The 25,831-nt window shown below is 36.7% G+C and overlaps 1 protein-coding gene across 1 annotated transcript; it reads right to left on the reverse strand.

The window, feature by feature from the left end:
* Nucleotides 1-869: 869 nt before the first annotated feature.
* On the reverse strand, nucleotides 870-25,614 carry htr1d (5-hydroxytryptamine (serotonin) receptor 1D, G protein-coupled). The gene is made up of 2 exons (XM_084394380.1): nucleotides 25,264-25,614; nucleotides 870-3,009 (listed from the first exon to the last, which is right to left on the reverse strand). Exon 2 carries the CDS (start codon nucleotides 2,372-2,374, stop codon nucleotides 1,220-1,222), a length of 1,155 nt encoding a protein of 384 aa, XP_084250506.1. The 5' UTR covers nucleotides 2,375-3,009; nucleotides 25,264-25,614; the 3' UTR covers nucleotides 870-1,219.
* Nucleotides 25,615-25,831: the final 217 nt, after the last annotated feature.

A 25,831-nucleotide genomic window follows, 5' to 3' on the forward strand; every position in this document is an offset into this window, starting at 1 on the left:
TTGGCAAGGAAGGCCATTATGAACAAATGGGTTGGAGATAGCGCTCTTAATTATATAGGGATTGGCTAGCAATGGTAAAGTATTTTATATCTTTAGAAAAAAATTGGATTCTATTTTATGGGCAAACAATGTCATTTAATAAAATGTGGAAAGAACCATTGAAGTCTCTTGGGATAACTGAAGATTCCAGCACGTACCCATAATGGCACAATTGTAGTATACATTTATATACCCCTGTTCACTTGGTTATATATACAGTACATATATGATGTATATTGGATATTTGTGTGTTCCTTATTGTTTTCCTCCATTGTGTTATAATAAACATACTGCATATGTATCTCCTTTTTTATAATCATTATTATCACTATTATTATTTGGTTTTAAGGCTTGTGTTAAACACACTGTTTTTTTTTTTTTTGTGTGTGTGTGTTTTTGATGTGGACATTGTTAAAATATCAATAAAAACTATCTTTAGTGGCACTTTTGCTGCAAAAGTTGCACCCTGTGTCAAAACACATCAGGTGTATCCAGAATTTGAACGTTTGATCATTATATGGTTTTCTTCTGCTGCATCATGTCCTGAAATGAGCCATGCAGCCTGAAGCCTGGTTTTCATCTTCATGATCATAAAACCCCTCAAACTCTGACATCAAAATGGAGGGAAGGAGAGAACTGAAAACAAACTTCTTTCAGACAAAAATACAAAACCACAAAATTTAAAGCTTTTTTTTAATCTTATATAATGAACATTTTTATTTAGGGAGTCTATGCTAATGTTCATAATCTGCACGGTCCTCAGGGGGCCCTTATATATGTGCTTTCCTATGGGAACAGCAACCATCTTTTTTTTATTTAGTCTTTCATATTAATTTTACTCTGTTTCTGTTAAATAAGGCAGTTTATAGACAGTTATTGGTTACAGAGACAGTAGAACGTTGCTCTCTAGCGAAGGATTTGTAATCTTAGCATGCATTCATAAACTACGAGGAAGCATCAACAATATGGCAAGATATTTTACAAGCTGTCTCATGAGAAGAGTAATCTACATCGACCAGACACTGTATGCGCGTTTAGGAGCTCACAGAAAAACAAACGGCAGGGTACGTAGGGGTCCTCAACAGCATATGAACAATGAAAGCTCACAGGATTCAGATATTTTCCGCAGAAATCCTCTAATTAAGTCATGAATGTGACAAAACAGGACAGGGGTGTAACATCAATAGCATCTTTTAAACTTAATGAGTTTGTGGAAGGCTTGCTTGAAGTCATCATTGAAGACAGTGTAGATGACTGGATTAATGAGCGAGTTGAGGTACCCTAGCCAGGTGAACACATCAAAGAGCACAGGATCAAACCAGCAGTCTTTACAGACCCCCATCACCAGCGTAAACACGAAGAACGGGAGCCAGCACACTATAAACGCACCCAGGATAATCCCAAGAGTTTTGGTTGCCTTCTTCTCCCGAGCGGCACAAAGACGCTTTCTTTCCAGTACGCTGTCAGCCAGCTTCACTTTCACACTGTTCGTGAAAAGAGGAGACCCCCCTCCCCCTCCCCCTCCCCCACCTCCACCTCCTCCAGGATGAAGATGTCCCTCCTGATTTGAGGTGGAATTCAGCGAGCAGAGCGAAGAGCCCGCTGAGTTCTGGATGAGCTGAGCAGCGGTGAACCGTTTTCCGCTGGTCGCTGGTGTTTTAAAGATCCTAGAGCGAGCCGCCACATAGATACGCCCATAGAGAATCATCAAGAGGATTGTGGGCACGTAAAAGGCGCCAAATGTGGAATAAAGCGTGTAGGAGATCTGGTCAGTGTTGACCATGCACTCTGTGAGCTCCTCGTGTGCCTTAGCCTGACGCCAGAATAGAGGAGGCAAGGAGATCGAGACGGAGATCACCCACACTACGCCGATCATCAGCGCCGCTCGACGCATGGTGCGCCGTTTCGAGTATTCCAGGGCATCGGTGATGGCCCAGTATCGATCCAACGCGATCACGCACAGGTGCAAGATGGAAGCCGTGCAGAACGTTATGTCAGATGATAGCCAGATATCGCACACGATCTGACCCAGAGTCCAAGTCTTACTGACCGTGTACACAATGCTGATCGGCATGACTAAAATGGACACCAGGAGGTCAGTCACTGCGAGAGAGCCGATCAGGAAGTTGGCAGGGGTGTGAAGCTTGCGTGTGAGGAAAATGGTTGCGATCACAAAAGCGTTGGACAGAGCAGTGGCCAAAGTGACGATTGCTAGCATGGCAGAAATGGAGATCTGAAGGCCGAGGAGGGTAGCGCCGTCCCTTGACTCCAGGGTTGTGGGACTGACCGTAGCATTGATGAGGAAGAACTCATCTGAGCTGTTGAACAGATCCATATTGCATGGTTCACCAGCGCTTCATATCATCTATGCATGATTCTTACCATAAATGATCAATTATTCCATGAAAACCTCTTGTGATGAAAGAGTAATTTAGTTTGCTGGTTTGAGATATTGGTGATGCTTTGCCTTTGTGAAGGTCATGGCTGATAAATGTGAGCAGTAATTCATGGTTGAAGATACTGTGACTGTTTCTGTTTCTTTTTTTGTAGAATATGTTGACACACACAGAAAGTTAAATGCCACAGAACAAACAAGAAACCGGCATTACCCTTTGTGCTCAACTTTGAGTTATAAAAAATATTCCTTAGCCCTTAAATCACTGCTCATTATTTTCTTTATTGTCCCTTATTCTACCATAAAAACTGGAGATCCTACAATTCAGCTCTTATGAACTGCTGGAAGACTTTTTTTATATATTCTCCTGTTGGTCTGCAACAGCTCTGTTGTTTCAGACATACGGATCAGAATATTCCTTCATTCCCTGTATATCCAGTGATGGCTGCAAATGGTTTAGAGAGAGGTGATTTTGCAGTTTCCCAGAACACCAAAAGCTGTAAAAAGTTATATTTTTAAATATTGGCCACGTGAAGGTGCCAGTCCAGAAGAAAGGACTTAATCCAGGTGAAGATCTGGAATAGAGAAAAAGAAAAGAGAGAATTAAGAATGAGAACTTTAGAAAACTGTTCCTGATATTAGTCTCTACATACGCAATAGTTGAACGTTTAAGATGCACCTGTGGAAATATACTGAGAAGATTCATTTTAATAATGCAGATTAGGCTCTCATTACTTACATTAGCAGGTAAAACTTCATACAGAATGATTTGGTAATGTTTTGTCTTGAATGCCAACATTTTCCTGGAAACGTGTTTTAAAAAGTGAATTTATTGTCTTAGAGTTTCATGTATAATAAAAAAATTAGAATTCCCAGCTATTATTGCGAAAATGTCTTTGTAAAACCGTTTTATTTATTTGTGTGAAAATGCATAATGAATAATATTTTAAAATAATGTAAAAATATAATGTAAATATAATTGATTTAAAATTTGAAAATGCTCTAACTGAGAAAACAGAAAGAGCTCTTGTAGATTAGAGCTGTCGGACATTCATGCATCAGAAGATCAATGTTCTATTTACTGTAGTTTTTATTTATTTATTTATTTATTTAAATTAGTGCAGAGTAGTTAGCTAGCAACTGGAAAGAGCTATTTCGATTTCTAGAGCTCTTAATCTTCCTACACACTATTTTGCAGGATTACAGGATAAAGCCTAAAGTGCTTGAACATATTAAAACGTTAATTCCGACGCTTTTTATTCTTGCAAAGCCAAACTCACATAATAAAATCAATTGTCCATGCTCAAATCAAGATACGTGCTCTCCTGCTTAAGATGCAAATGAAAATCATTATTTTTCTGATATCATCAATAAAAAACTTTTTTTATATAGTATGTTTTTTCTCCATTAACATTATTTCTTTACCCTGGGCTCTGCTTTTCAGACTCAAGCTTTGATTGATGAGTATCTCTAGAGTATTGTGCCTCGAGGGGAAACCTGCTGCCACCATAGAGCTTCCAGAGTTCCTGTGTCTGACTAACAATGTGTCGTGACACCTGGAAGCATTCTGGTTCTTGCCTGGTGAAAAAAAAAAAAAAAATGCAGAGCTCACACTTCAGTCACATCACCTGCCAGCATCTTCACTTAAACATTAGCGGTCCCCGATTGGCTGCAGAGCATGCTCACATGTCCTGTTCTTCATAGTTATAGATGCACGCATGGTTTACAGATTTACATATCTGAATATTTATAGAAAACCCTATTGCAAATCATTGCAAAACATGCCATGGCTCCGTACATGTCAAACTAGGTGGAAAAGATAATTGTGGTGCAATTTATATTCTATGTAATGCTGTTTAGGGCCAAGCACTCAGAATTGAAATTGAAATTATGCAAAGAAAACATGTCCACTGCCCCTTATGTATAAAACATGCCATTTCCACTTTTTATTGAAGGCATAAAGGTCATACATCCCAATAGGACCCGACACTTTTTCTGATAAAAGGTGTTGGTGTACCTAGTAGCCAGGATGAACGCAAAGCATCTCAGCGATGATGCTGCAGGTTGACCCAATAAACAGCACATATATGAATTCTGGGTTCAGTACAAGCTCAGTCAACAGCATTTGTGGCAAACCGTAAACATTACAATACTCATCGTTTCAAAATTATATACACCACTGTTCAAAAGTTTGGGGTTGGTGTAGTTTTTGTTGTTGAAAAAAGTCGCTTAGGCTCACCAGGGCTGCATTTATTTGATCAAGCATACAGTAAAATAAGTAATATTGTGAAATATTATTAAAAAAAAATAAAAAAAAATATGATGTGTACTATGATGCGTATTCAGTGTTACAAGTCAACAAAGTCATCAGTGTTGAAAACATATTAATATTTTTGTGGAAATGCATTTTTTCAGGATACTTTGATGGATAGAAAGGTCGAAAGAACAGAGTTTATGTGGAATAGAAATCTTTTGTAATTTAATAAATGTCTTTACTGTCAATGTTGATCAATTTAATGAATCAAAAGTATTACGATAACACTTTAGAATACTGTTCCGTCATGAATCAATAACACAGGAACAAATGAGAACAAACTACTATTAACTAACAAAAAATTCTGATTAACAAATTAGTAAGTAATAGCGCTTAATTGAACAAGGTAGTTCACTATTAGCTAATCAATAACTATTTTTTTCATACCCCCCAGAGGACTACTAACACTTTCCCTGCCTGCGCTTTTGAAAAAAGTTGCCAGCCAGTGCCAGCATCATTGTAACCTCAAAAGTTTAGAATGACTTCAGTCATTACTAGGTAGTTACCATGCTTTTCACTTTAGATTACTGATACAAATAATTAGTAATTCCTTTTGAAGGAAAGAGTAACATTTCTGTCATTACTAGTGGGTTACACAATCTTCTCTTTAGAATTAATTATAGTAGTTCGGTCACACTTTAGTTTAGGGTCCAATACTCACACTATTAACTCTGACTTTTGCCTCAATAAGCTTTTAATTTCTGCTTATTAATAGTTAGCAAGGTAGTAGTTCACTTTAGGTGTTGGGTAGGATTAAGGGATGTAGAATATGGTCATGCAGAATAAGGCATTGCTTATAAGTACTATTAAACAGCAAATATCCATATGCATGATAATAAGCAACCAGTTAATAGTGTGAATTAAACCCTAAACTAAAAGGTTACAAGTGAAAAAATAGCAGTTACTGATTAGCTAATAGTGAACTACCTCATTCAACTAAGCGCTATTACTTGCTAATTCCGATTCGTTAATCAGAATTTCTTGTTAGTTAATAGCAGTTACTAGAATATTAATATTGGGTTACTCATTTGTTCCTGTATAGTTGTTCAATAATGATGGAACAGCATTCTAAAGTGTTGCCTTAATTTCTTTACAAATAAAATCTTACTGACCCCAAGCTTTTGAAATCTGAAACACATTGTGAGAACATACTGAAACATATTGTGAGAATTGTGCAAAGTCTAATAAATGTGAGTTTCAGATGTTAAAGGGGATTTAATATCTACAAACTAAAGAACAGAATGTAGTGCTTTTGTTGTGGCTTGTATCTCTGTAAAACAGTGTCATCATTAGCATATACTTCATGTGAGACGGCAGAAAACAACAGCGGATTATCTCCACACCAGCAGATCCAACGGGCTGCAAGCTAATGAGGCCAACCCTAGGGTATTACTATGCTCCAAATGTTGGCCCAACATTTTCTCTACTTTTGCTTGGTTCTGTGTAATTGGTGAAAGTCAGAATAACAAAATGATTTGGGTCCCAGGTCAATATATTTTAGGAAGGAGACTTTGAGACCGTCAGGTTAATTGAAAAAAAATGCTCAGACAACACAAAATGTGTTGCCACCTATTGCCAGTGCTGACCGAATGCTCACACAAAATCAAACGCACACAGCAGTATAAAATGCCTTTGGCAAATACAAGTTGACAATAACAAAATACAATTTGGACTAGACGGCAGAGAAAGGAAGTACAATGAATGACTTGAGGTCTACCTTGGACAAACTTGATAATTCAATCTTACAGTATAACATAGAAATAAAACAATACATTGACTTATTGTCAATTCTTTCTATTGTCAAGTTTTTCTTTCCATAAATTACAATGGAAGTCAATGGGGTCCAATGCTGTTTTGAACCACTTTCACTGTATGAACAAATACAGTTAAAAACATTGTTCAAAATATCTTTTGTTTTTGTTCTGCAGAAGAACAAAAGTCATCCAGCTCTGGAATGACATGGGGGTTAGTAAATCGTAACAGAATTAAACATTTTGGGTGAACTGTCTTTTTAATTACAAAAATAGGCAAACGAAAGCACACAGTTCAAGAACTATTGAACACTTTATTTCGATTGTACACTTTAGGCATTCTACTAACTATAAGTAACTTTGTAACTTCATGTCAACTAACTCTCATTAGATTATTAGTAGACTGTTTGCTTAAAGGTATAGTTCACACAAAAATGAAAATTGTCATAATTTACTCACCCTCAAGTTGTTCCAAACCTATATACATTTGTTTGATCTGCTGAACACAAAGGAATATTTCCTGGAGAATGTATGTACCCAAACCCTTATTTTTCCCCATACTGTTGAAGTCAATGGTACCCCACAACTGTTTGGTTACCGACATTCTTCGAAATATCGTCCTTTATGTTCAGCAGAACAAACCAATTTATACAGGTTTGGAACAACTTGAGGGTGAGTAAATGATGACAGAATTTTCATTTTTGGGTCAATTATCCCTTTAATATCTGCTAACACTTTATTTTGTGTTCCCTAACAGTCAGTAACTTTGCAAAGTGTCAACTTATTCTACTAACCGAACCCTAACACCTAACCTGGCCTAACCGAACAGTCCACTAACAGTCTACTAATACTCTAATGAGAGTTAGTTGACATGTAGTTGTTGCAAAGTTACTTAGTAGAATGTCTAAAGTGGACCACCAAAATAAAGTGTAACAAAGTTAAGTATTAAAGTCTAAAGCCGCATTTCCACCGTAGGATCTTTCCCCAGGAACTATAGGGACTTTGGGGTGGTACTCGGTGTGTTTCCACCGCAGGAACCAGGGTCTAAATGAAGTTCCGGGTAAATATTTCCCCCTCAGAAAGTCCCTGCTGGCGAGGTAGTACTTTTTTCAGAGATGGGAATCTGATGCGGTGCGTGCATTAACAGTTGTTTGCTATTTGAATCAACAATGGAGTTTAAAAAAATGACAGATGGACCGACGATGAGGTTCAGGCTTTCTTAAGCTTAAATGAATGAATGAAATCCAGCGGAAACTGTAAAGTAGCGTCCAGTCCTACGTCACCGGATTAATTTGTGTAATCTTCACAGTACTTTAGACCACGGTGGAAATGCAGACAGCAACAGGTCTGGGGGAAAAAAAATTGTCCTGGGACAAATTGTGCCAGGTAATTTCGGTGGAAACGCAGCATAAACCATACGATACTAATAAAAAGCTCAGAACAAATACAGTTATAGTGCTAGTTAATGGGATAAGAGAATTGTTTATTCTGTGAGTGGAAAATGTTTCAGGGATATGGGTATATTTTAATTTCTTTTTTTACACTCAACTTGTCTGCCATGGGTTATAAAACGAAACAGACTATCATGGTAACCGAGCAGATCTTGATATTATTTAATGACATAAGTGTTTGTTTGTTTGTTTGTTTGTGTGTGTGTGTGTGTGTGTGTGTGGCATATCCTTGTAATTCTGTGTCAGTACTCATGATCTGTGTAACAAATAACTCTAACTCAAACTCCACTGATGGATAACAATCTCTCACTTAAAGTTTTCATGTCCGGAGTTTGGCTGGTCTTGCTTTCAGCTCCATTTGTAATATGTCAAGTCTTCCAAAAACTTTTTTTGTGTGTGTTTTTGTTCTGACAGGCTGATGGACTGGGGACCATTGTTTTTCAATGGCTCTGCATTTAGTCAATGTGACATATTACTTCTAACAACTTTTTATTTTGAAGGTTTAGAAGTAAAGCCCCTTTTCCACCCTTTTCAATTACAGCTGCAGATAGCAACCCAACATGACTCAAATAACAGATTGTTTCTTGAAAAAAGAACCAATCCATTCCACAATCTAAAAAAAAAAAAAAAAAAAAAAGTAACAAACCGAGCCAAGTTGGAAATTCAATTGATAATTTTTATTTTTTTTATTTAGCAGCAATTTATGTGCAGCAGAAAACCATTTATTTATATTTAAATAATATGTTCATTTTAACCTTTACATTTTCTTTAATCAATAACAATATATTAAAATAAAAAAAATCTAATAAAATCGAACTTCATGAAGAAGTGATACAATGCTACATTTTCTGATCCTTCATAACAGATCATGGCTCTAATTTCAATGACTTAAAAAGACCCATGACCTCAATATCAGCTTTCATAAGTGAGCAGAGCTGAGGTCTTGAAATCTCTTCAACATGCATTTATTCGGGACATGTTTCAGTGGACGCAATGCGACTCTAATGCATATACTATAAATGTTTTCTGTCTTCTAGATGTGTAGGAGGAACACTGGAGTTAACAAAAACCATTGTGCCTCTATCACCTTTCTGGATGATTCATCAGGTAAGTAGCATAAGTTCACACTTCTATTAAGAAGCACCTTTTGTGAGCATGTAATAACCGTAGGAGGTTGTGATGTACTTCTGGAAGGTACATTAAAAGTTGCTCTAAAACCTTTGAATTTGGGGACTTTTTCTGTACACATCGGAGCCAGATGTGATCTGATGAGATTTAGGATGTACCGTAGTTAAAATACTGAGGGCCAGATTTACTAACAGCTTGCGCCAACGCAAACCCTCTTTTGGCATTAAAAAAACTACTGTCAGGATTTACTAAAGAGACGCAGTGCAATATTAGCGCTGAAAAGGCGTGGACATGCAGGGTTATTTTATCGGCTGACCTTATTGCATGTGCAGTTGTAGGAATTTCCTTTCAGACACAAAATTTATGGTAGGAGAGTATTTAAATATACAAGGTGATTTACTAAGGTTTGTGCAAGTCAATTTACTGGTATTTGTGACATTATTTAATGGACAAAAGAAAAGCATGTCTGAAACCAGACACTAATTTGCGCTGCTCTTGGTAGATTGCGTTGGTCATTATGGAAATTATCCGGCTGTGTCTGTGTTCTTTAATTGGCACGTCGACTGTAGATCACACGCAGAACTTGGCACTCACATCTGCGCTTTTATGGGATTGCAGTCTCACGCTTATTTGCCCTGTTTAGTAAATCAGGCCCTAAGACACTTCCTAAACTTCAAAAACAGTGTGTGTTTTTTGCAAATCAAGCTGTTGTGGGCACCACTGGGGCTTGAGGGCAGAGGGACTGCCATTGTCAGTTCAATGAGGTGAGTTGGGTTGGCAAGTAGTGCAAAGACTGCGTTAAAGGGTAACATCTCAGCAGAACCACATCTGTATGACTTCATTGCATATGAACTGAGAAAACATTAAGAAAAAAATTACATTCTTTAAAGGCAGAAGTCAGACAGAGTCTATAAGATTTGTCTCTTATGTTTACCAAGGCTGCATTTATTTGTTCAAAAATACAGTAAAAACTGTTAAATTGTTGAATATTATTACATTTTAAAATAATTGTTTTCTTTTTTAATATATCTAAAAATGCAATTTAGTCCTGTGATGGCAAAACATGATCCTTCAGAAATCATTCTAATGCTGATTTGGTGCTCAATAAATATTTCTTATTATTCTTTTTTATTATTTCAGTGTTTTTATATCAATGTTGAAAACAAGTCATACTGCTTCATATTTTTGTGGAATCCTTGAATACTTTTTCAGGATTATTTGAATTCATTTCTTCAGTCAATTTTTACTGGCCCCAAACTTTTGAAGTGTAAATATGTTTTGTCACACAGATGTTCAAGGGTGTCTATATAGACATTAAAGGCAAAAGCAAGCGTGAGGACTAAATGTGGCTCATGGGTAAATTGCTGCCCAAGGTGACTTTGTCCTGCATCCTCAAGGTGACTGTATGTCCCAAACTCGTCAGTAAGTATTTTTGTGCTATACTTTTTCATTTCTTACAAGAAGTTATAATCAGGTCAAATGTTCACACTTCTGCAAGGACACATGTCTTTTCTTTCTTCCTTTTTTTGTGAAAGAATCTATTTTAATAGTAGTTGCTTAAGTAGGTCAAAAATTGTAATACAAATCTACCCCAACTGAGAGCTTCTCTGACCTTTCTCTTCTCCTGTCAGGTCTGATAAGTGTTACATTTGTACCAAAAAAACACTGAAAAAAAAATTGGTGCGAAGTATGCCGGCAGGCTTTACATGTCTCTTTGATACCATTTGACCTCTTCCATTGCTGCCTTTCATCATCTCCTCCCACTCTTGCCCTTGCTGTTGTGTTTGGCTTTGACTACAAGAAGTTTTGAACAGTGATGAGTGGACAAGTGGTATTATTTAGGACTTTGATGTGGGTAAAAGCCTACTGATGTAGAAAAAAGTACAACTGGAGACTTGAATTAAACAGCCAGAGCTTCTTGTAAGCTACTATTATCCTTAGAGCTGCAAGGGCAATAAAGGCCACGATACACTCACAGTGAAGTTCTTTTTTGTTTATCTTTTTTTACTTAGGAGTAAATAGAAGTTTGAAATATCTGAGCAGCGGTATATTGCTAGTAAACATCTCGAGACCACCCACGCTGAGAGCGGTTAGAAAACAACAGTTAAGAAAGCATCTGATAGCAATGTGGATATGTTTGCACAAGCTCTGCAATTCAGCAGTCCAGTCACATCATGTGTATTTATACAACATATTGCTTTAAAGCAAGCAGCTTTACGGTAATAAAGATAAAAAACAGTGTCAGTGTCACTTTCAATTAGAATTACAACTTCATTTTTACTATAAAGCAGCTCTCCAATGTGCTCATGTTGTTACTCGCTTCTGAGAAAATGAACAAGAGAAGATTTCCACATCAAAGAAGGCGGAGCCTCAGAGCACACCTACCTATTATGTAATCACCATGGACCAATGGTAGTTTGGCTTTTACCAGCTGGAGCAAGCTTTTCCAGAAAGTTTGCTTTGGCAAGCTATTTCAAATAACCAAAATAAACTCCAAATGAACGTCATTTTGGACTGATTTAGATCGATGCTTTGTCAAACCAGTTCGTTCTTTGGTTTCGCTTGAAGTATATCAGGTCTTGGGGTGTGACGAGATCTCGCGATATTAAACCGTGACGAGATTTCTCATCGAAGTGAAAAGCTGTCCCGCCATGACGGAGCGTGAGGGTGAAATTAGCATAGAATATGCCACCGCTACGTTTACATTACAATCATCACTGTCGTTTTGGTTTTTATATATGGAAATAAAAAACATTTCATTCAGTTGGATAACGCTCCCTTCAACTGTAAACTATTGTAAACGTCTGCTCATTCAGCACGTGCTGCAGAGTCGCACACAGTGCAGCAGGAATCACAGGTCACTGATCATGAACTGACAAGACCATGGTGAAGGAATCATTGCTTAAAGGGATACTCCACTTTTTTTGGAAATAGGCTCATTTTACAACTCCCCCAGAGTTAAAGAGTTGAGTTTTACCGTTTTCGAATCCATTCAGCCGATCTCCGGGTCTGGCGGTACCACTTTTAGCATAGCTTAGCATAGATCATTGAATCAGACATGACCATTAGCATCTCTCTCAAAAAAATGACCAAAGAGTTTCGATATTTTTCCTATTTAAAACTTGACTCTTCTGTAGTTACATCGTGTACTAAGACCGACGGAAAATGTAAAGTTGCAATTTTCTAGGCTGATATGGCTAGGAACTATACTCTCATTCCTGCGTAATAATCAAGAAACTTTGCTGCCATACCATGAGTGCAGCAGGCGTAATGATATGACGCAGCGCCTGAAAATAGTCCCCAGCTCGGTAACTTCCAACGTGACCGGGACTAAGTTTGTCTTGTCTAACCTATTAGACCTATTTTCAGGCGCTGCATTTTTTTGAGAGAGATGCTAATGGTCATGTCCGATTCAATGATCTATGCTAAGCTATGCTAAAAGTGGTACCGCCAGACCCGGAGATCGGCTGAATGGATTCGAAAACGGTAAAACTCAACTGTTTAACTCTGGGGGAGTTGTAAAATGAGCCTATTTCCAAAAAAAGTGGAGTATCCCTTTAACAGAGCCTAAGCGTCTGATAAATGTCTTATCTTGTAGAATAGGTGCTCGGCACAGATTACGTGCGATCGAGAAAACTAAAGTAAAACGCGAGCTCCCTGATGCGTGGAAATCAGGCTACATACAATAAGCCTGTCTCCCAATATCAGACCTATCTTCGGCTGGGCTGTGTAGTTGTAACCAACTCTTAACTCTGGTCTCTGTTTTGGTCTCTGTTTGCTCTTACTTTGACCATAGTTGCACTTATTGTTTGCACTTAATACGATTAAGAAAAAAATTATTTATTTTTGTTATTTATACTGTTTCAATTAGGAGGTCACACACAGCCTTAATCTGAATTTCTGGAAGCTAACAATTCATGTACAGTAAGGTCTCAAGAGACTCATGTGAAATCATACAGGAGAGAAGCCAGTCAGTTGAGTTTGTGGTAAAACATTTTACAGTGCTTGTATATTGTTGTCTTTCAATGCATATGATAATTCATACTCAGAAAGTAGAACTGAAATGACATTCATTACAAGATGATGTTAAAATATTTCAAAATGCACTTGCAGACTATTTTCCAGTCATGAATTTTGTCGAAAATACTGTGGAAAAATCTTGTCTCGTCTCGTTCTTGTGAACTAAATCTCATGTCTCGTCTCGTGATCTAAGTGTCTTGTCACACCCCTAATCGGGTCCTTAAGGTGATCCAGGACAGTGTGAGAGAATTCAGGCCAGTTGACGGAATCACAACTTATTGGTTCAGTGCTGCGGTGATGCTATAACTTTAATGTAGAAAGGTACTCTTAATATTTGATTTAAAAAAAAAAAAAAAAAGTGAATCATTTACTCAGCCTCATGTCTTTCCAAACCTGCATGACTTTCTTCTGTATCACACAAATGAAAATATTTTGAAAAATGTTGGGGTAAATACAACTTTGACCCAAAAAATAAAGACATTTTTCTAAATATTTTCTCAGAATTTTCTCTCTTTAAATAAAGATGATATAAAATCACATAAATTACATAATTATATTTTTTTTTTTTCACATAATTTGTTGCTAGAAATAATTTTTACATAAAAACAAAACAAAAACAAAAACATTGTTGTTTATTGAAAACATTGGCAGGCAAGTGCAAAACTAAACTACCAGCAGAAAAAAAGGCATTACTGTTGATCCCTGTAAGATAATGAATATGGTGAAAACAAATCAAAAGCAGACAGCAGCAATCAACTTGCGGTCTGGTATTGTAATTGACACGCAAGCACAGAAACTACACTGTCAACCTGCTCAATGCATCTCTGCATTTGTGTACGGAGCCATTCAAATGGATTTTTCAGTTCTAGTTGTCTTCGATTCTAGCAAGCAAAAAGCTCCAAGGACCAGTTCAATATCGACGGACAAGCGATGACCTTAATTTGTAGAGCACTATGCAGTCCTACTGAGTTCTTAATGTGCTCTGGTCCAGGGTAAATTGTTTATTCCTTTGTAAGATGCTTTTATCTTATGTGGTCAATTATATGGCAATAAATGCATGATATAATATAAGCAGTAATTGGATATGTTTCTGTACTCTTTTGCATAGTGCGGTAGTTTAGTTTTATGCCTGGTAATGCAGGTCGCGAACCCCAGATTGCTCCGGAGGACTGTCGCTGTAATTACTGCACCATAGGTCACTTTGGGATGAAAAGCATCTCATAGTTAACAACCGTTTGAACTGATAGAACTCTTGCTTAAGAAAACAACACTTCAACTCTTACTGCAGTGTTATCACGTCCCTATAGTCTCTCCAATTAAAAAAAGCTCAGGCCTGCAAATATATTTTCATGCCCCTTTTACCTTTTCACTCTTGATGTGAATGTCCTGTAGATGCAATTCTTTAGATCCTTATTAACCCAAACATTAACGGAGGCCAAGAATGATAAGTGTGAAGATGTTTTGTTGAGGCATGACGGCTGTTTGCTTTTGTGAATTAAATATTGAAGACCAGCTGAAGTGTGTGGCTTGAGTTTGAAAACTGGGCTTCGGACGAAACGGCACAGACTCCAGGCAACGTGCAATGCATTTGAATTATGGATTCGAGAGGCTTTATGAACACGGGCCAAATATCATCAGAGTGACATGCAGAGATCTGTGAATATCAATAACAGAAAAGTCTAAACACACTTGTTCATTTGTGCTAATCAATGTATCTGGGAACAATCAATATAATTGTAAACTAAGGCTGATTTAACTCTTTAATCTTCTTCATTGAGTGGTTGTGATTAAATGTGATCCAAAGAAAAAACTTGCAATTACTGTGCCTTAAGAAAAAGCTAATTTGATTATGCAGAATGATTGTGCTCAGTACTTCAATACAGATTCTGCATTGTTTTGCTCAAGAAGAAGCATTTAAGAAAAGACATTTTCTTTTATAGTTAGAATGAATGTGTCAGATACAACGTATGAACTCTGCTTTGATCTGTTCATGGGAATGTCCTCAATCACCTCAAATCTGGAACCTTGCTGTGCAAAGCAGAAGATTCTTGTCAACTCTCATCGACTGCTTAATCAGTGTCTCTACAACTACATTGAATCCAACCAGAGAATGAAGATCCACAAGCATGCGAGGGAAAACACACAGATTTTAGTGCTGCGATGTTTTAAAATGTAGTCTGTGTCTCGTCAGTGATAAACCAGATAAGCCGCAAAAGATCCTAAGCCTCGCAGTGTTCATGTGATTTTCATCTGTTGCCTTCTTAAACCTTCACTAATCATGTAAACCTCTGACTAAATTACATTGCAGAGCTCGGAATCCAAGGCTAAACAGTTAGCACTCCTAAAATAGCTCTAACAGATAAGCCTTCAACATTTCAATCATAAAATGTCTTTAGTTGTTTGAGGGTAGCTGTGAAGTGAAGAAGTTATAGAGTAAAGTTAAAGGAGAACTTGGTAACTTTTTTAACGTAATAAAACTGTCTAGAAATCATTTGGATGGTTAAACAACCTGTTCTGGTGATATTGGTGACTTTCCCCGCTCCCCCCAGCGTTCCCAGGCGGAAAACCAACCTTGCAACTTGGGGACTACCGTCCCGGCAAGATAGAAATTGGAAGTCTCGTGAGAAGCGAGAACGAGAATGAGAACGAGCGCGAAACACAAATTGCTTTACGGCAATTCGACATAAACAAACACACATGTATGATGTATTACCAGATTACCCACCTCGGTAGACATAGCTCCACACGATACAGTTGGCTTGCAACTGCAAACAAACGCACATGAGCAGCGGTAGAGAGGGGGAGGAGGCCGCCGCAAGTGAGTTTTTTACGACCGTGTTGTGAAATATACGCCCCCCCACAGCTGTAGGGGGAGCTCGTGGGGAAAACATGCGACAACAAAAGGGAAAATCAGCGAAGTGAGTAGAGTTCGCTAGAGTTACCGAGTTCTCCTTTAAAGAACTCAGAGAGGCGTAAAGAAAGTTCAAGTTCTGTCATCTTTTACTCACCTTTATGTTGTTCCAAACCTGTATGATTTACTTTCTTTTATGGAACACACCAATGGACTTGTATACCTGAAAATATTATACAGTAGATAAAGCCCATATATATCTAAAATGTCTTCTTTAGCTATGCCATATCGCAATAAACTGCGCTAACAAACTTTAATATTCTGTAAAACAGGTCGCACCGCTTCTGGTTCAAGTCGTGATTTGTATGTGATACGTTAAACACGGAGCTGTTTTACTCAAGATGCCCTCAAAGGAGCTACCAAGGATGAGCATAACAGATGTCCATCCCATTTTCAGGTTGACAAATGGTTAACACTGTTATTATTTATCAGTGTTTTTAAAGACAAACTTTGAGCGTTAGTATACGGCAAAGGTAATCTGAATAAAAAAAATCGGGGGAAATGAGCATGAACAACTAATCATCCAATGTCTAATAAAATATATATATATATTTAAATTGGCCAATAACTAATTTGGAACAGATATATTGTGCATCAGCACAGAGAAACAGACCCCAGTACATTCTTCAACAGTTTGAGTTCAAAGAAAAGAAAACAAATGATAGTCAGTCTTAAAATGATATAAGGTTGAGTAAACGATGATTAAATCATATTTGCTATCTGCACTGTTCTTCACCCAAGCACCAAACTCCGGGTGAAATAAAACTACGGACCAATCTAAGCACATAAGGCTGAGTTCTGACTTGTGATGCAGCCTGAATCATAATCACACTGTGTTCGTTCATTGGCCAGAGGAGAACTGGCCTCCCGACTGAGCCTTGTTTCTCCCAAGGTTTTTTTCTCTATTCTGTCACCTGATGCAGTTTGGGTTCCTTACCACTGTCGCCTCTGGCTTGCTTAGTTTGGGACACTTAATATTCAACAATATTATTAATCTGACTGTACTGACGCTGTTGTATGAGTACTGAACAGAGCTGGACGATGACATCATTTTTGGCAGAAGTGCTTTATAGATGACAAACTAATTTAATAATTGATGATCTTTACAACAGAACTAAATCAACACTTATCCTGATCTCACTGTAATGCTGCTTTGAAACAATCTGTATTGTATAAAGCGCTATATAAATAAAGGTGACTTGACTTGATAAGGGGAAAAGATAATCTGTGCCATCTGCAGTAGGAAATTCAGAACAGAGATCATAACAAGGTAAGGCTGACTGAATGCATCTGAGTGAACTCGTAGCATTTGTTTCTTTGAAGCATGTTTCGAAGCCACGTTCCAATCTTTAAAGTACATGTGTAAAAAACCAACCACTGAGACAACATTTCAAAAATAATGACATTATAATAATGGATACACAATGGTGTTAACACAGAGACGCCTCTGGAAGCATGATGAACATGTTGAGTTCCTCCATCACGTCAAGCTTCACAGACCGCAAAGACTGCAGTGACATGGTGGAACCTGAGAAGTGATGAATTTTTAATAGTTCAGAAGAACAGCGTTCAATCATCTTTTCTGAGAGATTGGCCGGCACTGAACCTGAACCTGCTGAATCATAATAAGATCAATTCGGCTGGACTTGGGCTGAGTTTAAATTAAGCCACTTCTGAAGGTCAAGAGATGTTCTTAAAATGTCCAAGCCTGAACAGAATCAGGGTGGTGTAGATACAGTGTTTGTGGGATTTTCTCCTTAAAACTAAAGGCCCGATCACACCAAAAATGATAACTATAACGATAACTATATTAGCGTCCACACCAGCGGATGATATCATTCCGTTTATTATAAGCGTGCGATGCAGTTATGTCGTCTGATGCTTTAAATGCTCAAAGTCTTTAAAGCAGGATGGATTCTGATTGGCTGTCAATGTTTTATTGTTCATCAGCTGGAAAAAAATATTTTTGAATGTGATTCCAACCTTATCATTCCTCTGCTTCGTTATCGATACAGTTGTGGAATGGACTCAGCTATTCTTTTATATTTGGAATGATTTTTAAATCTATATCGTCATCATTTTCATTATAGCTATCCTTGGTGTGAACGGGTCTTAACTCTTACTGTAAATAACAATCTGGCCCTCAGGGAGAAAAAACTTGTAGCTGTTACTCTAAAAAATATCCTATTATACCCTGCAAGGGATTGATAGACAGAACCTTTAATTATTTTTTGCCAAACTTTTCCACACACATTTTAAGAAACTTGAAAAAAAATCCCCAAAGATATCCAACTTATGCAAAGCATCTTCAAGTTGCATCAGATGTGTTGAAAGAGGGCTAGAATTGAGAATTTGCAGATTTTTATATTTAATTCATGGGAGTGAACAGTAAAGTGGCACAATCCTTAATTCTTAACACTACAGACGTACAACACCATTATGTGTGCGAGCGAGCATGCCTGAGTGCTGGCTTGCACGAGTTAAAGGAAATGCAGAGATTGTTTGTAATTCCTCGAAGGGAATGACTGTGTTGAAAGCACAATGGAAGACTGAGATAAACCCTCAGAAGCCACTCAGCACTCCGCACGGCACACATTATTCACAGAATATTCCTGGTGAAGGGGTTGATCTGATATTGAATTATTATTTCACCTTGATTTCTGGCTCAAAAAAGACGGAATGACATTAATGCATGACTAAATCATTTCTATACCTCCAACATTTGTTGGAACATCATCTAAAAAATGAAGTGTAGTCCCTCATGTCTTTTAAATTTTTTTTTTCTTTTCTCTGAAATACCTAGGAGAAAAAAATATGTTGTTCCTACAGAAAAAGGAACTCATGTTTGTCATGAGGATGAGTAAATTATGGCAGATTTTTTTTTTTGGTGAACTACCTCTTTTTAGAATAGCAAAAAAAAAAAGGTTTGTAGTGATTTTTTATTTGTATTGATTGTTCATTTTCATTTTCTGTTCAACAAAATTAACTATTCATGAACTAAAAATAACCTCATTATCAAATACATTTACTACCAGTCAAAAGTCTGGACAAACCTACTCATGATAATAAAGCCATCAAATCTAAAACACAAATGATAACACAAATAGAATCAGCTCTGTACACTTGGCATTCTCTCAGTTAAATTCACGAGGTGCCACCTGGGCATTTGTTAGCTACTTCTACTTTACTTTCTGATCCAACTCATCCATTAAAAAAAAGAAAAAATAATTGGTCATTTTAGTTTAGGGTCCAATTCTCACTATTACCTAACTATTAACTATGACTTTTGCCTCAATAAACTCTTAATTACTGCTTATTAATAGTTAGTAAGGTAGTTGTTAAGTTTAGGTGTTGGGTATAGGATTAAGGGATGTAAAATATGGTCATGCAGAATAAGGTATTATAAGCACTAATAAACAGCCAATACCATTGTAATATGCATGCTAATAAGCAGTGGTGGAAAGAGTAATAATGACTCAAGTAAGAGTAAGTAAGTAGTTTGCTGAAAAACTACTCAAGTTACTACATTACAAAGTACTTTAGTATGTTTTTCTATTTTTATCCAAAATGAGGCAATGTTAGCAATTTGGTATTTTCTGTTTCATTCATACAGAAAGCCAGAGGGCACCTATATAGGAAATCCCTATGGACATCAGATATCGCTACAGCTGAATAACATGAAGATAGAGACGTTTTGACTGATGAAACATGAAAGCAATAAACACAATTGCAATGATCTGTGTTTATCTCAAGTATTTTCGTAAGAATGATGTAGGCCTATATCTACAATGCAACGCTAATCGACATAGCCTGTATCAGAGTATAGATTTTTTTTAAATAATATACTTTCTGTCTCACTCTGTGTTAAGTAGCAACATGGACCACAGAAGCAAGTTATTTCAAACACGACTGACGTGTATAGTGATTTTGGAGAAAAACATGATATTAATCTCATAAATTGCCATGTTTGTCACTATGCTAAGCAAACATATTTGCTATCCCTGTTGCCAAGAGCGATTGTTTTATTGCTAAATTTAAAAAGTCCACATAAGATCATTTGAATGTTTTTTTAAGAAGGGCAAAAGCAAAGAACAGAAAGTGAGAGGTCTAAACAAAGAAATGTAGGATTAAAATGGTATGGATGAAAAAGTGCCAGTAAAACAATAAAATAAGGTGCTACACTTTTACGTGCATCTGATTGACCGATAAATCATGTGATCTTATTTCACTGTTGTTGCTACATATTTTGAGATTATTTCAGCTTTTACAATTTTTTTTACTTTTTTTTTAATTTGTACTTTTGGTGGAAAATAAATGTAGCGAAGTTGAATACTTTTTTTTTTATTCAACTCAACAAAGTAAAAGTACCACAATTTAATTATACTCCAGAAAGCAGAACAAATAAAAAAATCTACTCAGGTACTGTAACGAAAGTATTTGTAATTAGTTACTTTCCACCTCTGCAATAAGCAACTAGTTAATAGTAAGAATTGGACCCTAAACTTAAGTGTTACTTTATTTTTGGTAAAGCAGTGCATATGTGGACACTATGGAAGCTGGTTTCCGCCACAGAATAAAAAAATAAAAAAGGTAATTGCAAATTTTTATCTCACAATTCTGACTTTTTTTTCACAATTGCGAGTTTACATCTCACAATTCTGACTTTTTATCTCAGAATTGCGTGATATAAAGCCAGAATTGCGTGATATAAAGTCACAATCGCATGTTATAAAGTCAGAATTGTGAGATATAAAGTTGCAATTGCGAGAAAAAAAGTCAGAATTGCGAAGTCAGAAATCTTGCAATTCTGACTTTATAACACGCAATTGCGACTTTATATCACACAATTCTGACTTTATAACACACAATTCTGAGAAATAAAGTCAGAATTGCGAGATGTAAACTCGCAATTGTGAGATAAAAAGAAGCAATTATATTTTTAAATGTTTTATTCTGTGGCGGAAACAAGCTTCCATAGGATTTAATGTGTCTGCAATAAGGATTTATAATTAACATAAATTTTATTAAGCATGTTTAAACTTGGTAGTATACATCACATAGCAAGATGCACTGCAGAAAGGTACAGTAACTTGCAGAACACATTAGCAGAATTGTGAAGGCAGACTTTAAAAAAAAAATGTTATGCCTTGTCTGGTACAAATTGACTGTAATGGTTGACCAGAAATAGAATAGAGAGGCAGTAAATGCTAATGATCTGGAGGTACTTATATATATTATGTAATCATCCATTACAGAGTAATGAACTCACACATTGGGGAAAAACAATTATATAATATGGTTCACAGAGAGAAAACGAATCATATCTGCAAATATTAGTAAGTTCTAAATAGTGAAAGAATCTAGAGTACAAGAAGAAATAGAGTAATCTAAAGGTTATATTTTACATAATAATTACAGTAGTAAGGCAAATGAGAAACATAAACTTTCAGAGGATTTGGGTAAATATATATCCAAGAGAAAGACTCGTCAGTACGTTTTTCCTCTAGAAAATCCCAGATTAAGATTCTATCAATTGGATTATGGAAACAGTTTCTTTCTTCTTCTTTTTGGTACTGTGTTTAATATGTAGGGCACCAGAATTACCTGAGCTAAAACAAAGACTTTGACTTAAACTGTTGATGAATTACAAAAATATAATAAAAAAAAAAATAAAAAAAAAGATTAGTTAGATTTTTTCTTTAAATACAAAAAAATACAGATGCATAAATGAGTCTGGTTGTGCCCTGCTGTATGTCTATTATATATCTAGTCTATTACAGTGATATGGATATATGCAAATATAATTCACCGCCAATTTAGTCAGAGCAAATGTGCAATCTCAAAAGCAAAAATATAATTTGATTAGCATGTAAGATGTATACATTTGCTACTAAATTTCACTAAACTGGCCATCTCTGACTAAACTGACCAAATCAGTTTAACTGCTGCTAAATACATATACAGTAATGTCATACAAGCATCCTCTGAATCTGTCTTGCTAACAAAGTATTTCGTTCATTTACAGGGTGAACACAAGCTCAACCCATCTTTAATATATCCAGAATGAAATGGGTTCTGTGCAGGTCTGAAAAGCAAATATCTGAATAACTTCTTCATGCCCAAGGCAATTTCACTGGCACATACATACTGTATGCCTGCATATGCATATGGTTTCATACGGTCCATACATAAATATGGTTTGAGAGTAAATGACATACAGTGTAACACACTGACACCTATAACAGTCCTATTTGAAGTCCATTTAGCACATTCCTTTATTCTTAATGCATTAACACATTCACTCAAACATTCTTATCTTAGCAAAAGAAAACAGTGTATAGTAAGAATAAAATCACTAGAATTGACTTAACAGTAGTTTTAGGATTCCCCAAAGCAAATTATAAAACATATGATCACTTAAAATGTACAGAAATTGTGCTTTCTAACACCTAAAAAGAAACGCTAACTATAAACCATAACGATTATGAAATAAACCCTTGTATATAAAATCCCCATCTACCTGCCATGACTCTTTATCTGCTAAAGTGAAGACCTGAATCGATTTGATTCTCCAGAGATGTTGCTACGGTTACACAAATGCAACATTCCACCGCTTGTGAGCAGATACAGAGAGACACACACTCGCATGTGAGCAAAAAACGGCCATGTGCTCTCCGCCAATCCTCTGCTTTCTACCTTCAATCTCAGTATAATTTCTCTCTTTCATTGATTTCATATAGCTGGAGATTGACAGCTCTCTATAGAGAATACCTATGGAACGTGTGTGTGGATGGGTCAGGTTTTACCTACATTGTCACTATATGGAATGGATAGTAAAACCTGAAATCATAGACTATGAAGAGCACCCTCAGGTAAATGCTATTTAATATCATATTGGAGAAACTTATTTACAAAGGCTCCAGTGTGTATTTGTATTTGCAAAGGGTCAAAGGGTTTCTGTTTACATGTGTTTTTGCATCTTTGAGCAAAGAAGCCAATCACAAACATGTCTCAAACGCGATGGCCAATCAGAGGTGTTAGTGGTGTAAGAGGTTAGTCAGAATTTTGTTCAATGCTGCGTTCTGCGGGCTCGCTAATCCTCTCATTATAACGTCACTATGTAAATAAGAAATTAATTATACAGTGTAGAACGCTTAATCGATTAAAACGGAGTCTGAGATAAGTGCTTTTAGTGATTTTAAATGGAGCACCCTTTGCACGTGTTTATGCCAATTAACATTATTTTAGCCTACTTCAGATTACAAAATGTTTACGATAACAAAGTTGACATCAACGGAAAATTTAATAATTGTAATAGACAACATGTTATGCTGGACTAATTTATACACTGCCAGCATCATGAAGTGATTATAATTCAGTACATCACAACGCAGTTACCATAGGTATAATTTTTTCCATTAGCATTGAAAAAAATTAGTGAAATCATAAGTTGACGACTCTGAATGGCAGACATTGATGTTTGTGTACAATTCTGAAATAGCTTTTTTAGAACCTCTTTACTGGCAACACTTTACACTGTGTGCCGTTTTTGCTTGTTTTTAGCTGCAAGTAAAGTGCTTTTACTTGTCCTAAGTGTCATCTTTTAAAAGAAACCATGGCTAGGACTGGAGTTTAAAGTATTCATGAATTGCAATCATTTAAATTTAAATATTTAATTTTCAGTGTATGCTCACAAATAGGAATGACAGGTAAGAGTGCTCCTTTTTTTTGTTGATTTGTAGTTTGATTAATTCTTGTGTGATTCTTTTATCCAGATTTGTTAGCTGTTATTTATTATCATCATTTATTTACTTCATATTTAACGTTCAGCACTGTTCATGTTTTATGACAGCATTAGCAGTTTGGTGGGGGCGGTTGTTGGCTTTTGAGGGACGCTTTCTAAAATCTCGCCTAGGGCCCCAGCAAAGCCTGGGCCGGCCCGAATGTAACTATGTGAAATGTTTGCTCTGTAGGTTAGACAATGCTTTAATCCAAAAACAATTTCTAAATTAAAGCTGTGAGTTCAAATTAGTTGAAATTGATTTCAGAAACAAACAAACTTCATGGTAAATCTTAAAAGAATAGAGGAGAATATACTCCACCCACATACAAAACATTTGTGACCTAAATTGATCTTGACTCAGATTTGTGGTAATTAAAAAGGTTAAAAAAAATGTTTTAAATGAGTCATCACTGCAAAATAATGTGTTTGTGTATTTCCCACTGGATCAGGCTAACAAAGAATCATGTTTCAGAATGCCTATATGCAAATGTTAATTTTATACATCAGGTCATCTGTATGCTTGTTATTTGGGCAGAGGATTTACTCGGGAAGGTCACAGCAATCTGCTGACGATTCACGCTGAGCATCCAAAGAGCCAGCACATATGCTTCCCTTTCACACCAGCTATCTGTCCATCTCACACACTGCAGTTGTGTTGTGTGTTTGCAAGAGAGACAGATAAGGGAGGGTGACAACGCAGGTATAAGGAAGAGAAAGGCAAGAAAAGTGAGAGAGGAGAAAAGAGCAATTATGCAAATGTGATTGAACGGAGTTACAGTGACCTGTAGTGCTCTGCCCTTCATTCATTATCACACCACACCACATGTGAGAGTTTATACATCTTGACTGTAAAACTCAAACACACATTCACACTGATCATGGCCATGACCTTTAACAATCTGATGTTCTGACATTTTCTGATGTTTCCTATGCCTACTGTCTCAGGTTTGTATTAACTTATACTTAATGTATAATATGTCTCAGATTTATACTTAACTTATACAGGTAAGTATAAATCACTCTACTAACTGGTACATGTTCTGGTACCGGAGCTTTCTGTTGGATAATCAAGCTAAGCTGCTACCTGTGTTTTGGAACATGGTTCCCGTTTCTACCTGGTCCTAAGAGAAAGCTGACAATCTTGGACCAGCAACAAACCAGCATGGTCATTTTACACCAGCTAGAAACCAGCTAACATGTTCCAAATCACAGCTATTTTTCAGCTAGGAAGGAGAGGAAACAGACATCACCTATACTGTTTCAACATTCAGCTACCCCAAAACAAGATTTATATCATGTGATAGTTTTTGTTAACCAAAGTTGATAAACACGAACGTTTTAATTGATCTACTGACACGCGTAAATGTTGACAGATTCATTTTCTGGACGTTAAAATCTCAAGAGTAGGCTACATATACATTGCATCTGATGCAGACTGAGCAGGATAGCGTCAGGTGTTTTAAAAACTTACCAAGCTGAAGTTTTTCATCATTTCATCAGGCGCGAGACTTCAAATTAAATCACCTGTCCGTTTCAAGTCGAGTATCCAACAGAACGTGACGGTCACTTACGCTTTCATAATGTGCGTTGCGCCTTATCCAGCACAGTGGTTAAAGATCATGCATAGTTACTACGAGACTCCAAAGCCAGATGAGAAGACATATATCGTATCATTTCGAAAAGCGCAAAAGCTTTGAATAAAGTGCTCAACACATAAGAATAAAATATCTAGGCTATTTTTTGTAGTTAGTGCAAAGCGACGAGTGCGCAAGAGTACATTGTCCCGTTTCATGCTGCTGTCTTCTCTGCTCTCTCTTTCATCTTCTCTCTCTCTCTCTCTCTCTCTCTCTCTCTCTCTCTCTCTCTCTCTCTCTCTCTCTCTCTCTCTTTCTCTCTCTCTCTCTCTCTCTCTCTCTCTCTCTCTCAGAAGTCCTGCCGCAGCGCTGCTTCTACGTTCTCTGAGGTGCGGTTCGTCAGTAAATGTCAAAAAGTAGGTTATTTTGTAATTTCCTTGAAAGCATTTTTTTCTAACTATCTAG

Source organism: Rutilus rutilus (assembly GCF_951802725.1).
Source record: "Rutilus rutilus genome assembly, chromosome: 21".
NCBI classification, from domain to species: Eukaryota; Metazoa; Chordata; class Actinopteri; order Cypriniformes; family Leuciscidae; genus Rutilus; species Rutilus rutilus.

Coding starts and splice junctions, on each gene's coding strand:
- htr1d (XM_084394380.1), bottom strand. CDS start 2,374: ATGGATCTGTTCAACAGCTCAGATGAGTTCTTCCTCATCAATGCTACG.